This window comes from Cenococcum geophilum (genome assembly GCF_001692895.1).
Source record: "Cenococcum geophilum 1.58 unplaced genomic scaffold K441scaffold_130, whole genome shotgun sequence".
Classification (NCBI taxonomy): domain Eukaryota; kingdom Fungi; phylum Ascomycota; class Dothideomycetes; order Gloniales; family Gloniaceae; genus Cenococcum; species Cenococcum geophilum.
Window position 1 is genome coordinate 72,455 of NW_027137688.1, and position 14,421 is coordinate 86,875.

Consider the following 14,421-nt stretch of genomic DNA (forward strand, 5'->3'; position numbering starts at 1 on the left):
CTCTTTAGTAAAGGCCTAACTAAGGATATAGCTAACTAGCGTATTTAGTTAATTCTTAAGCGCGTTAATGTATATAATACTTCTTTTAGGGTTATAAAACGTAAGCATAAAGCAAATAAGCGTAAGCTTAAGGGTTTAGAAAACGATACCCTAGGTAAGAGGCGACTGCGCGCTAAAAAAAAGACTTTTAGGAAGCCTTCTAACAAAAACCTAAGCAGTACCTTTAGTAATGCCTTACCGGCAGATAGCAATAATGACTATAATAAAGAAGAACTGGATATAGTAAACCCGCAATTAATAATTAAGAATATAGCCATTAGTCTGGCAATATTTAATATAGGTAATAACAACAATAACTACGTCCGCGGGTTAATAAAGCTTAAGCTGCCCCCTAAGTTTCGCTAAGTGGTAAACTATAAATACTAATACTAGTAATATACCTATATGCGCTAGCTTATAAAGACGTATTATAAAGCAATAGCTATTACCAAGCGGATATAGTTAGGACTTAATAACGCCACGGCCGCGAGGATGGATAGGTTAGGTATAGTAGACGGCTAGGTATAGATTATAGAGGACGACACTACTAAGGAAGATAACGATAATGAAGACCTTAATAGGGCCGACGATATAGTTTGCATAGGCTAGCCTATAGTAAAGGATTTCGAAAACCTAGCTAAGCTAAGTAAGCTAATAAATAACGCTAAATACTAATGGGATAATATTAAAGAGTCTATACGAAACCTTTGGATTAAAGATTGACGTAAACCTTATCTCCTTTGCCAGTTATTATTAACGCCGCTCTGCTAGTGGCAGCTTATTAGGATAAATGCTATTATAAACGCACGCGAGTATAGGAAGATATAGGGAATAATACTAGCGGACATTGTCGGTCTAGGTAAGACTTTTTAGCTTGTTGGCTATATGTTATATATAAGTCGCTACTACCACCTATACTAAAGGAGACTTTTTAAAAGGCTTTCTAAAATTGTTCTTATTTGCTAACTAGCTCTTAGATAATTAATAAATAGAAAAAGGCGTTCTACCACGCTACTAAAAAACGTAATACTGCTGCGCTTAAAGTAATTGGTCTAGTAAAGCCATTTCTAGTAGTTGTCCCGCTTATACTTATTAAATAGTAGATTAAAGAGCTGTAGCAATTTTCACCTATCTTTAATATTTAGGTATACTACAACAAATTATTAACTTAAAAATCTGCTGCTGCTAATATCTAGTATTAAAACGAAATCCTTATATAGAAGCACGAACTGTTTAACGGCGATCGCGCTAATATACGCGTTGTCGTTATTAGTATGTACGGCACTATTATATTACGTTACGGCCTAAGCGCACTTAAGAAGTGGCGTAAGAAAACCTATAGGGCGACGTTTAAGGCGAGGGGGTTGGTGTATTAGCCCGTTAACTAGTTTAAAACACTAAATAGGAAATAGCCTAGAGATCTCTTAGGTTGATAGTATAGCATTCTACTTAATAAAGCTTATTATATAAGGAATAACAATTCCCTAGCGTATATTACTATTAAGTTTATAGATTATCCTTTTACTATGCTTTATAGCGCTACCCCGCTATTTACGGGTATTAGGGATAACTTTGGTCTAGTGGCGCTAATTAAGCCTTAACTAAAGCTTAACTTCCTAATTAGAACTCCTAATAGCGCCGTCTTTAAGAAGAATAACAACCCCTTTAAAGTGGCGGACAATTACTTGGCGGCTATACTGCGACTAACCTTAGCATTATTTGCTATATTCGTCCTTAGCTTAGAGGATAGCATTAAGTAGGGCTGTAGGCTTAAGTAGATTTAGTTATAATATCTTATATATTAGCGGTATATATCGTCCTATTTTATTAGTTCCACCTAAAATATAATTAGCTAGGCGCTCCCTCGCTATAAGAGTATCGTTCTTAACCTTAATAATTTGCTAATAGCTTAAGCTGTCTATAATATATTCGCGAAAGCCTTTCTTAAAAAGCTTATAGTGACGGACACTACTTATATAGGGGATAGTCGTGTTATTATAAACGCTAATAGCTACTACGCGCTTATGCTAATATCTACTTAGCCTATACTAGCGCTCTCTTACTTAGCTATAAATCCACCTAAAAAAAGCAAGAAGGGCTAGTTAAAGAACCCTTATATAATTTATACTATTCTTAAATAAATAGCGAAGTCCCTAGAGCTTCCCGCAGCTATATAGCCGTATAATATCCCACTAGCGTCTAATATTCTACCGCTTATTAGGGCTGTCCTATAACACTTATCTTAGTTAAGCGCCCTAGTCGCTAATATAGCCGACTAGGTTATTAAATATAAGGAAAAGGTAATTGTCTGGTTGCTATACCCGCTAAAGCAGCTAATTATCCGCGAGATATTTATATCTTTTAGTATTAATACCCACGTACTGGCCTCTAACCTCACTTAGGGCCAGAAATCCAATCTTATTAAAAATTTTAACTCGCTAGATATCTGCTAGGTCCTAATCGCCAGCTATATAGTAAATAGTGCCGGTTTAAACTTATAGTAAAGCTACTATAATATCTATTTGTTTAACCTGGCGCCTAATATAAACGTATAGGAGTAAGTAATTAGGCGTATATATTAATTGGGACAGCCCTATAAGGTTATAGTTATTAAATACTACGTGCAGCGGACGTTTAATAAAAAGGTAGTAAATACCTAGATCTTTCGCGCCCTTCCTAGTCTAATGGCTATAATTAATAAAAATTAAGTTTTTAAAACCTATATATATGATTATATAACGCCTAGGCTAGAGAACGTCCTTAATTTAATATCCCTAAAAGGTTTCTACCTGGACGATAAAGGGAAACTATAGTATTTATTAAATTCTAATATTCTATAAGAGCTGTTAGATAAACCTCTATTTAAACCTAAGGAAGTTCTAATTTAGTTCTTTATAACTTAATATAGCCGCCGGGCTGTCTAATATAGAGGTTTTAGTAAAGCCTTTTAGGAAAACCTCTATTTAACCGTAGAATCCGATTTAAAAGTCTAATCGGAAATAGAAGATAATAAGGATGAATGTCCTAAGCATAAGCTAAAAGCATTAAGACGTAAGCGTAAAGCTACGCCTAGTAAGGTTAAAGATAACGAAGATATAGGTTCTAATATTAGTGTAGCGCCCGTAATAGCTACACAGAAGACGCGCTTACGCGTGGTAGGTAAAAAACCTATTAAGGCTACTAGCCCTAAGGTGCGAGCTAAAAAGGCGCCTATTATTAAAACTAAAGCTAGTAAACTAAAAATATTATAGGCCAAGTAGTAAAACACCGGGCCTGCTGCTTCTGCTATTACTATAATATCCTCTAGCAAAAACTTATAGAAGCGCGCTAAGGTCAACCTAAATATTAGTAGAATGACCGCCCCTAATAATAAGTACGCATAGTCCTACTTACCCGATACTATAATTACTAGTTAGACTTTTATTAGAAGGCTTTTTAGATAAGTCTATATTAGTATTTTTATAAGTCTTTATAATTTCTTATATTCTTTATTACTAGAATTCCTGCCTAGATTAGGTTTTTACTAAGCATCTTTCTTTAATAGGGTTGGTATTACTATCTTCCTACTTAGACGCTGATTTCCCGTTAGCCCACTTTTAGCTTCGCTCTTATACTAACCGCTAGTATTAGCGCGTTAGATTTTTAGTCTTATTGCCTCCTTATAGATAACCGTGATAGCCTCTAGTTAGCTTTTTAGAAAGGCTTTTTATATTTCTTCCTTACTTTAATTAGATCTCTTAGGCGTTATTCTAATAGCTATCCTTTTATATTCCTTTTTAACGGTACACTATTTAAATATTTCCTTTTTTACTTCCCTATCTTATATTCTTGCTTTTCTACTTTTTTACTTTAGTATTTAGTACTAATACCTCTAGGACCTTAAAATTGCTTAGTTAACTAATAGACCTATTTACTCCTAGTGGCGTTAGCTAAAATCCTTTTATAAAAGGCTTTTAATAAAGTATTAACTAATCCGTGCTTTAGCACTTATTTACTAGCGTATATCCCTACTTAGACTTTAGTTATTACCACCACTAGCCCCCTTATATAGAAGAGGTAGTTAGCAATATAAAGACTTTTACCTTAATTAATAACTATATAAGTGATACCTATTTTGTCTTATACACTTAATATACTATAAGAAATATTTGTCCGTTATTAGTAGCTTACGTTAACTAGCTATTATATTTACGTACTTCTATACTATATTAGTATCTATAGTATATATCTATTGCTTTATAACTAACGCTTATAGGCATATTCTAGAAGGCTTTCTAAAAAGCTCTTTAGTATTATCGCGGTAATGCTATCTAAGTAGATATTAATTATTTAGCCGTACTACTAGGTATAGAGAGATATATAAGTATATACTATACTAATCTGGCCTATTACCTAGAGTAAAGCCTATAAATATTATAGTATCTAGGACCACGACTATTTGTTACTATTATACTTAACCATTACTATTAGCGACTTAGTTAATTAAGGTATAAGCATAGTAAGAGGGACGCGTAAGCCTATATAATTAGTAGTTTATAAACGAGGATCTAAAGCTAAAGAAAGGAAAGGAGAAGAAGAGTAGCGCTAGTTAAAGTAGGGTTCTTTTATACGGTCCTTTAGTTATATAACCGTAAAGTTCTGCTAAGTTTTACTAAGTTCTACTAGTTAAGTTCTACTAAGTTCTGCTAGTGCCGTAACATTACCCCCCCCTCTATAAAAGCCTGCCCTTAGGCTTTATAGTCCGTATTATGCTTATAGGGCGTTCTTATCTTTATATTCTTCTGGTAGCTTATTATCTTCGCTATACTAGTACTTTATCTACTTATCTAGGTACTTTAGGGGTCCTAGTTTATTAGGGTAGTAGTTATAGAATTTTTAAAGCTTATAGGGACTACTAATAAAGTTCTATATAGGGTACTAGGTAGGATCTAGGTTATAGCCTTTCTAACTAATATAGTACTTTAGCGTTTTCCTTACTAGTTTACAGGCTAGTACTTCTTTAATTTCCTATTCGTTATCGCTATTAACTTAAATCAGTAGGGGAGGTTTGTTCTTTTATCTAAGTAATAGGTTGTTTATAGCTTTCTATAATTTATCTAGTAAAAAAACAGGGTAAACCTTAATTAAATCCGGGAGCTTTACTTTATATAAGTTACCTATCTTCTTAAGGACCTTATACGGTCCTACTATTTAATAGTCTAGCTTATAGCTAGGCCGTTCCATCTTTTAGTTCTTTATCGCAACCTAGACTATATTACCTACGGTAAAGTTAGGTTCGCGCCTATACTTATTTACCTACTATTCTATTAATTTTTAAGCCTTTTCTAAATTTATATGGGCTACCGTCTAGGCTTCCTTATAAGACAGTTTCTTGTGTATAGTCTATAGTCCTTCTAGTCTATCCTAGTTAAAGCTTATTTAGGGTAAATACCCTATTTCTAGTTAAATAGGTGCAAATCCCGTAGAGTTATAGGGTAGGGTTGCCTAGGCGTAGTTTATTAGGGGTAGTAGTTTACCCTAGTTATTCTAGAAGTAGTTAATAAAAGGCTAAAGTCTCTAATTTAAATATTAATTTATAATCTTTGTCTAGCTATTTATTTAGGGGTAGTATACTATAAAGAGCTTTAGCCTAATACTTAGGATTTAGGTAAACTTNTTCTAAAAGGCTAATATAAATTATAGGCCGTAATTAGATATAATAGTATTTAATAGTCTATAAATATAGTAGACATAGTAAATATATAGTTAGGCCGCCTCCTTAANATTAATATTCTTATAATAGGGAATTAAGAATAGGCGCTTACTAAAGCGGTTAACTAGAATTATAACTATATTATATNTATTATNGTCTATTAATAGCTTATAAAAGTTTATAGAGATATACTACTAGGGGCGGTTAGGTATTAGAAGAGGTTTTAATAGTTNTAGGGTNTTATCTTATAGAATTATAGATCTATAGTAGCTGTTATAGTTCCGTATATAATAGTTAATATNTATAACTATTTTAGGCTAGTAGTAGCGGTTACTAATAATCTTATAGGTTTTATTTTTTTTAGGGTAGGCTATAGAGACCTAGGTATAAGCTTTAGTAATAAGCTAGGTTTATAAGTTCTATTCCTTAGCTACTACTAGCTGTTTTTAGTGCTTAAGTAGTCTATTTTTAAGGAACTATAGGCTGGTAATATTCTTTACCTTTTTATAGTATTCCTATAGAGAAGGGGTTATTTAGTTGGCCTATAGTAGTTTATTAATAAGGTTAAGTTTAAAGGAGTTAATAAAATATATCTTAGCGCCTAAGGAGTCTATACTTAGTTCTACCTATATTTAGGGGTTAAGGTATTTTAGTTATAGTAGCGTTTAAATTTATAATAAGATCTTTATAGCCGTCTAGTTATCTAGGTTTTACTTATACCTTATAAAAGCGTCCGCATAGTTTATAGCGCCTAATCTATATATAATTAAGAAGTTAAATTAAGATAGGGTATTTGCCTAGTATACTTACTAAGCTATAAGGGCCTTAGTTATTATAAAGTATTCTAAGGCCTTATAATTTAAAACTACCTTAATTAGCTTAGGGGTCCCCTTTAGCTATATATACTAGTACTAAAAGCTAAAGATAATAGCTAGCATTTCTTTATTATAGATATAGTAATTTAGCTTAGCATCTATTATAGTCTTTAAATAGTATATAATAGGGTGCTACTTTCCGTCTAGTTACTTCTAGGAAAAAATACTAGCTATTACGCCGTTTAAGGTATTAGTTTCTAGTATTAAGGGCTATTTTAGGTTAAAATAAATAAGTAGGGGAGCTAATACTAGCCGTTTCTTAAGCTTATTAAAGGCCTACCTATATATAGTATTAAAGTAAAAGGGCTAGTCTTTTCTAATAAAATAGTTAAGAGGCTAGGTAATCCTATTATAATCCTTAATAAAGTGTTAATAGAAGTTATAAAACCCTAAAAAGGATTATACCCCCTTTATAGTCTATAGGGGTGCCTACTAGTTAATTACGGCCGTTTTTTTTAGGTTAGTTTTAATTCTATTTATACTAATAATAAAACCTAGATACTTTATACACTTAATACTAAACTTAAACTTTTTAATATTAACCTAGAGGCTAGCCTTATAGAGCTATTATAGGACTTTATAGACGTACTTCTTATATTCTAGCTTATTCTTAGAGTAGATTATAATATTATTTAAATAGGCCGTATAGAAATTGTTAAGGTAGTTAAAGAGTATATTATTTATATACTACTAGTACATAGCTAGTCCGTTAGTTAATTTAAAAGGGAGTACTTTATATTTATATATTTTGTAATAGGTCTAAAATATAATAAGATCTTTAGACCTAGGGTTTATCTTAATTTAATAAAAGGCCTAGCGAATATTAAGCTTTATAAAGACCTTAGCTCTACTTATTTAGGCTAAAGTCTTATTAAGTAGAGGTAGTAGATAGCGATCCTTATAGGTTATATTATTTAGCTTATAGTAATTAATATAAAAATAGAGTCCTTTATTTAGCTTTTTAATAAAGAGAATAGGTAAGATAAAAGGGGCTTAGCTAGGCTTAATAAAGCCCTTATTTAGGTTATTATTAAGATACTACTTTATAGCCTATAATTTAGTAATAAACTATTTATAAAGGGGGCTAAAGCTAAAGATATTTTCTTTGCCCTGCTTAATCTTAATCTTATAGTTATATAGTTAGTAAGGTAAAAGTATATTAAACGCTACTTTAGAGAATATATTCTTAAATTTCTAGTGTTAATAGGGCAGCTTTTATTCTACTAGTTCCTTATCTATAAGCTTACTTTCTTATCTACTAAGCTTATTTTCTTTTTCTTTAATTATTTAATTAATTTTATATAAGCTTATTATAAAGGTAATAGTATTAAGCTAAACTAAGTTTTAGTAAAATCCTATAGCACTAATATAGNAGANATTAACTAGTAGAAGGTCCGCTAGTTTCCTTATAGCTATTTTCTANACTATATTTTANAGTTTAGGGTTTATAATCTTTTTTAGCTCCTATTNTATCTTNNNTAGNTTATCCCTTTAATCTATTAGTTTAGTATAATGTTTAATATCCCTTATTATTCTTTATAGCTATATAAGGCCTAAGCTCTCTATAAGGGGCTTTTTTAGGTTATTATTAACTTCCTAGGTCTTTAATACGAGTGGTATAATATAGGTAGTTTAGGGGCGATATAGTATATAGATCCGTTATAAATTAAGCTATATATCTTTCTTAAAGGCCTAGTTTCTATATATAGTATCAGCCTAGTAAATAGTATTAATCTAGGGCTATATAAGGTTTTTTATTATAATACTAATTTCTTTTATAAAGGAAGGGGTTAGGGGTAGGGTTTTAGGCTAGATAAGCTATCTACTTTATATATTAAGCTATAAGCCTAAATAGGCTAGCTATTTTTATTTTAAGATTATATTATAGCTACCTAAGTCTATAATAAGGAAGGGGGTATTATACTACCTTTATTTATTAACACGGAGGTAAATCTATAAGATAGTTATAATAGGTAGTCCTATCCGCCTATTATACCTATAAATAGGAATTAGTTTAGGCAGTTCTTTAATAGGTATATTTAGAAAGTTAGCTAGCTTTACGGTATACTAAATATCTATTAAGGTAAAGGTATTTACTCTAAAGTTAGCTAAAGTAGAGGTTAAAACTTAGTATTTATTACGGAATAAAGTATAAGGGATAGTATAGCTTTTTTTACTAATTAGCTAACTTAGATTAACATCTAATATATTAATCCCTTTTAACCCTAAAAAGGAGTCTTTCTCTAGGGTTCTTTTTTTTTTAACTTTATACTATTCTCCTAGATTAATAGAACCTTATCCACTTTCGCGTTTATTAGGCAATTCTTTATATAGTAACCTTTTTATCTATAAGAGAAGTAAGCTCTTTAATTACTAAGGGCTTATATATAGGGGTTACTATATATAGGCTAAGTATTTACTAGACCTATAGTAGGGCTAGCCGTATGGCTAGCTACTAAATTAGCGGTAGGCTATATAGGTAGTACTATAGGGGTTACTAATTATACTAGGGTATTATGGGCTGTTCTTATATTACTTATAGTCTAATTTAAAGGGTTTCTGGCTTTATACTATTTAGTATATACCTTAATTTAGTAAAGGCCTTAGTTAATAGCTAAGTACTAATTTATAAGTTCCTTTAGCGTCTATATAGTAGTAAAAACTAGTAATATAGCTCGCTGTAGGTTTAGGGTAAGCTTATTAAATAGGTTTAATATTAAATCTTTTTAGGGAATTTAAGCCTAGCTGGCTAGGTATAGAAAGCGGGTCTAAAAGGCTAAAAAGGTCTCTATTATTTTTATATTTAGGCTTTTATAATTAAGTTAGGTATTTTATACTTTAAAGGGGTCCTTATAAATAAAAGATAGGTAAATAATTATCTTTTTTTTAGAGAGGAAGGGCTTTACTAAGTCTTATATATACTACGGACATAGGTGCATTTATATATCCCTATTAGTACGGCTAAAGATATAGGCTATTTTAGCTTAAGTAGTAAAGAAGTAGTCTATATTAACTTTAAGCTTATTTTATAATTAAAGCTTCTAATTATTAAATATAGGGTTAGTTCTATTTATAAGTAATAGGGGGTTTATAATCTTTATAGACTATAATAATACTAATACTATATATTAGGCTAGAGCCTTAAGGACTATAGTAAGTCTTTAGGTATTTAATAATTCCTTATTAAGTATAGGGGGTTTTCTAGCTTTAAGCAGCTCTTAAAGTTATTTAATTTTAGTATTAGCTACTATAAGCTCTATTTAGGAGTTTAAGTTAGTTACTATTTTACTATTAGAGGTATTTAAGGGTTCTATAGCTGCTTTACCAGCTGCTATATTTCTTAGCATTATAGTATAGTTATTAGGGTAACCTCTAGTAGGATTTTATAGAGGTTTTAGTCTATACGTATTCTATAAGTCTTATTATTTTTTTCTATTCTTCTAGTTCTAGTAATATTCTTTAAGTTTAATTTTATATTTTATTTTAGTTTATAGTCCGTAAATATATTTAAGTTCCTTCTTAGGGGTTATTTAGTTATAACTTTATATTTAATATAGAGGCTCTATATTTAACTAAAATGGAGCTTAAATATAAATATAAGGTTGTTATTTGGTAGATATAACAACTTTTAAATATAGAGCTCCTCTATATTAGTAAGCGCGTTAAATTTACAAGCTATACTATATATAGTAGTTAAAATAAGGTTCTTGGCACCGTTTTAATATATAGCCTTTAAGCTCCTATTTTATATTTTATTATAATCTAGAGCTCTTATATATACGACTTCTTATAATATAGCAACTCCACCTACCCTAATTATAATATTGCTGTCGCATTTACAAGCCTTATATAATATTATTATCTTAACCTTTATAATCGTAATAAGCTTATTTTTAAAGGGTGTTTATACTTAGTATATTAATATATAGTAAGGAATAAGGTAGATAATATAGTTACTCTACGGCTATAAGTAACGACTTATAAATTTAACTTGTATAAGGCTTAAGGTATTTAAAAAGCTTCTTAATTAGTTATAATTATATAGCGACTTAAAGGATATAAAGCTTCTATTAGCGGCTAAGAAGCTATTAATATTCCTAATAATATTTAGTAATAATTTGTTATATAGATTACTAAGTAAGGTAACTTAATACTTATTTATAACAATCTACTAGTAAGTATTTACCTGCTAGCTAAACTTTTAGTATTAATTTACTGCCTTATAAAGCTATATATAAAGTCCTTTCTAGTCTCCTAAAATTATATAAAGAAGTTATTTAGCTTCTTAAGAACTTTACTTTAGAAGAAATTACTAATAACCCTAAATAATATCCTTTCTTTACTAATTATATTGAAGCTCTTAACGGTACTTATCTACTAGTTTTTATAACCGGCGGGTATATAAAGTAAGCTTTATAGCGTAAAAGGAAGGGAGGATTATTGCAGAATATTCTTATAGTTATTAATTTCTAAATAAACTTCCTTTACGTTCTAGCTAGTTAGAAGGGCTCTACTTATAACTCTAAAGTCCTTAATTTAGTAAAAGCTAAAGGATTTAAAGCCTTACCTAGTAGATACTATATTATAAATACTAGGTACTCTAATACGCCTATAACCCTAACTCCCTACTATAGTATATAATATTATCTTTATAAATAAGTATAGGTAAATATAAGACTACAGAATATAAAGGAGCTCTTTAATCTTTAGTATATAGTACTAAGGAATATAGTAGAGCGTACTATAGGACTTTTTAAAAATCATTTCTAGTACTTTAAGGCCAGTAGGCGTCGTCTCCCTTTAAGTATATAGGTGGATATTATATACGCCTTAACTGCGGTTTATAACTTTATTAATATAAATAATCCGGATAACCTACTAGATAATAATCTAAAGGTAGAGGATAAGGTTATAGATAAGGATAATATAAGGCTTATAGAGGTAAAAAGCGATATAGTTATAAACTAAAGACGTAATAAGATTGTAAAGCTTATATAGAAGAGTTACTGCTAGGTAATTAGCTAGCCAATTACTTAAAAATATACGGTAGATTTAGGTGTATTTATAATAGAAATCTATATAGTTTCCCTTTATAGATTACTTACTAATTACCTATATATAAAGGCTCTAAAGAGTAACTTAGATCTTACCTAAAATATTACCTATATTTAAGCTTAGATCTTACCTAAAGCTTACTTTTCTACGCGTTCTCCTTCCTATTAGCTAAAATATTATCAATTAAACTTTACCGAAGCTTTATAATTCTAGCTATTATAAAAAATAATCTTATAGTAAACTCCGTCTTAAAAGCTTATAAAACAGCTAATTGCTCTATAGGATCTAGGTTATTAAACTTATAGATAAACTTTATAAAGGCCTTCTCTTAAGGAGACTTTTAGGCGATTAATTCTCTTATAGCCCTTATCTCTCTCATTACCTTCTCTACCGTCTTCTTTAGTACCTTTATAACTCTCTATCTTCCTTACTAGCGCTTTATATTAGATTTAGTAGCTCTAGTAGCTTACTTAATAGCCCGCTTCCGTATAACTAGTAAAGAAGGTTAATTTAGCATTAAGGAAAATCTAAAAGGACTAGGGTACTTAGCTAAAGGTAAGCTTAATTAACTGCCTTTAATAGAGCTACGAGCTAACTTTAACTTAAAGGCCTTATCTACTTCCTCCTTAACCTCCTCCTTAGCCTCCTTTTTATCTTCCTTATCTACTAAACTTAATACCTATAGGGCTACCGCTAAGAGAAGTTCGGGGTCTATAAAGCTTTTAATTACTTTATTAATCGACCTTATATAACTACCTATTGCTAAAACTCTATTAAATAGCTCCTATAGTAGATTTAGGAAGGNAGGCGGCATATTATAAAACTTCTTAGNANTAAGATTAGCTTTAAAGTAGACCTTTATAACTTCCTTACTAGNAATAGGCACGCCTTTATNTTTNTTTTACCCCTAGCTAAAGAGGTTATAGAGCTCCTTCTATAGCTTTTAATCCTTNTTATANTTATTATACTTACTCTTAATTTACTTAAGAGTAATAGGCTACTAGGTAATAGTAATTATATAATTAAAAGCAATCTTTTAGCCGTTAGATTTATAAGAGCTATTTATATAATATCNTTTCTTAACGGCCTTAATAAGGCCTTCTAATATCGCNTNCTTTATCTTACCTATCTATCTTAAATACGTATTTCTATANANTATAGGCGTTANAGGCGTTANAGGCGTCGCTATAACTCTACTANAGCTCTTATAAGAGGTGGATAAAGGTATAAAAGGTATTAATTATAAAAAGGGCGTTAGNTAAGGAGGAGGCTCTATTAATATATTAAAGTAGGGAGTTATAATAGAGGCCTAGTAGTAGAGAGGGCTTACTTAAATTAATTACTAACGTTAATTATATATTATATAAAGTTAAATCTAAAGCCTTATCTAGAGCTACTAAATAATAGCCTTAATTACAGATTTAAATAAGCTATAGTAGTTAGCTGCTACTAATTATAAAATAGGTAATACTAAAAGATATATAGATTAAATAGTTATAATATAGAGCTAATTTACAACTAAACAACCCCTTAGAAAAAAAGGGTAGTTAAGCTTTAAATAATATTAGTAACTTAGTTAATTAAGGTATAAGTATAATAAGAAGGATGCGTAAGCCTATATAATTAGTAGTCTATAAATAAGGATTTAAAGCTAAAGAAAAGAAAGGAGAAGAAGAGTAGTGCTAGTTAAAGTAGGGTTCTTTTATACGGTTCTCTAGTTATATAACTATAAAGTTTTACTAAGTTTTACTAGTTAAGTTCTNCNAAGTTCTNCTAGTGCTATAATAGTTACTATNTTTTATATCCTAGCTACTGTTCTTATTTTAAAAGGACTTATTTAGAGCTATATATATATATTTATTTAAGCATTAATAATTATATCCTTAAGCTTCTTATAAGNAGTATAGGCCTTACTAAACTAGCGCTATATAAGTAAAGCCTAGATACCCTTAATAANNGTATATANTAAAGTAGCTTCCTTTAACTTTATACGCCTAATAAGGTCTTTANAAACCTGCTATATATTAGCCTATATAATACTACTTTAGNTTAACTAATTATAGACCGCACAGCTATTATCCCTAAAGGTCGCTGTATTGTTATAATAAGGAACATTAATACTAATAGCCTACGTACTATTATTAACACTAAGTATATTAATATATTATAGTTACTCTATATTTAGGTTCTTACTAGAATTTTATTAGCTNTATAATACTNTTAACCTTTCTAAAGTTCCCTTTACTATATATACTTTTTAGGAAGCCTTTCTAAAAATATCTATATTATAGAACTTACCTATAATACCTATTTCCACTACTTTCTATCTATTTTCTATTTTAATTATATTTTATTTCCCTACTATTAGAACTTATCTATTATATATTTTAAATTTAATATCTATTAAAAGATCTCTCCTTAAATATTATCTTATATTATTAAACCTAATTACTACTCTAACTACCTCTTCCTTCCTTAATTTATCCTTTACTACTTATACCTAGCCATCTATAAAATTAAGTATTATACCTATATTATATATAGTTCGTCTTTCTTTTATTTTACTATAGCTACTACTTAAATATTTATCTAAAGGCTTTCTAGAAGTGTTCTTAGTACCTTAGTTATAGGCTATACCTTTCTTACCTATACTATTGTTTTATAAACTAATAATTAACTATATGCCTTACTTAGTTAGATCCTTTATTAGTAAAAATAATTTATTCTTTCCTAAAGTAAAATAGACTTAGAAGAATAGAT

At 29.8% G+C, this 14,421-nt stretch overlaps 1 protein-coding gene across 1 annotated transcript; it reads right to left on the reverse strand.

Moving 5' to 3' along the window:
* Positions 1–7,038: 7,038 nt before the first annotated feature.
* On the reverse strand, positions 7,039–7,293 carry K441DRAFT_598999 (uncharacterized protein; the record flags this gene model as incomplete). The annotated part of the gene is made up of 2 exons (XM_067645131.1): positions 7,039–7,149; positions 7,183–7,293. Coding segments are annotated over 2 exons (222 nt in total), but the record flags the coding sequence as incomplete, so codon positions are not given.
* Positions 7,294–14,421: the final 7,128 nt, after the last annotated feature.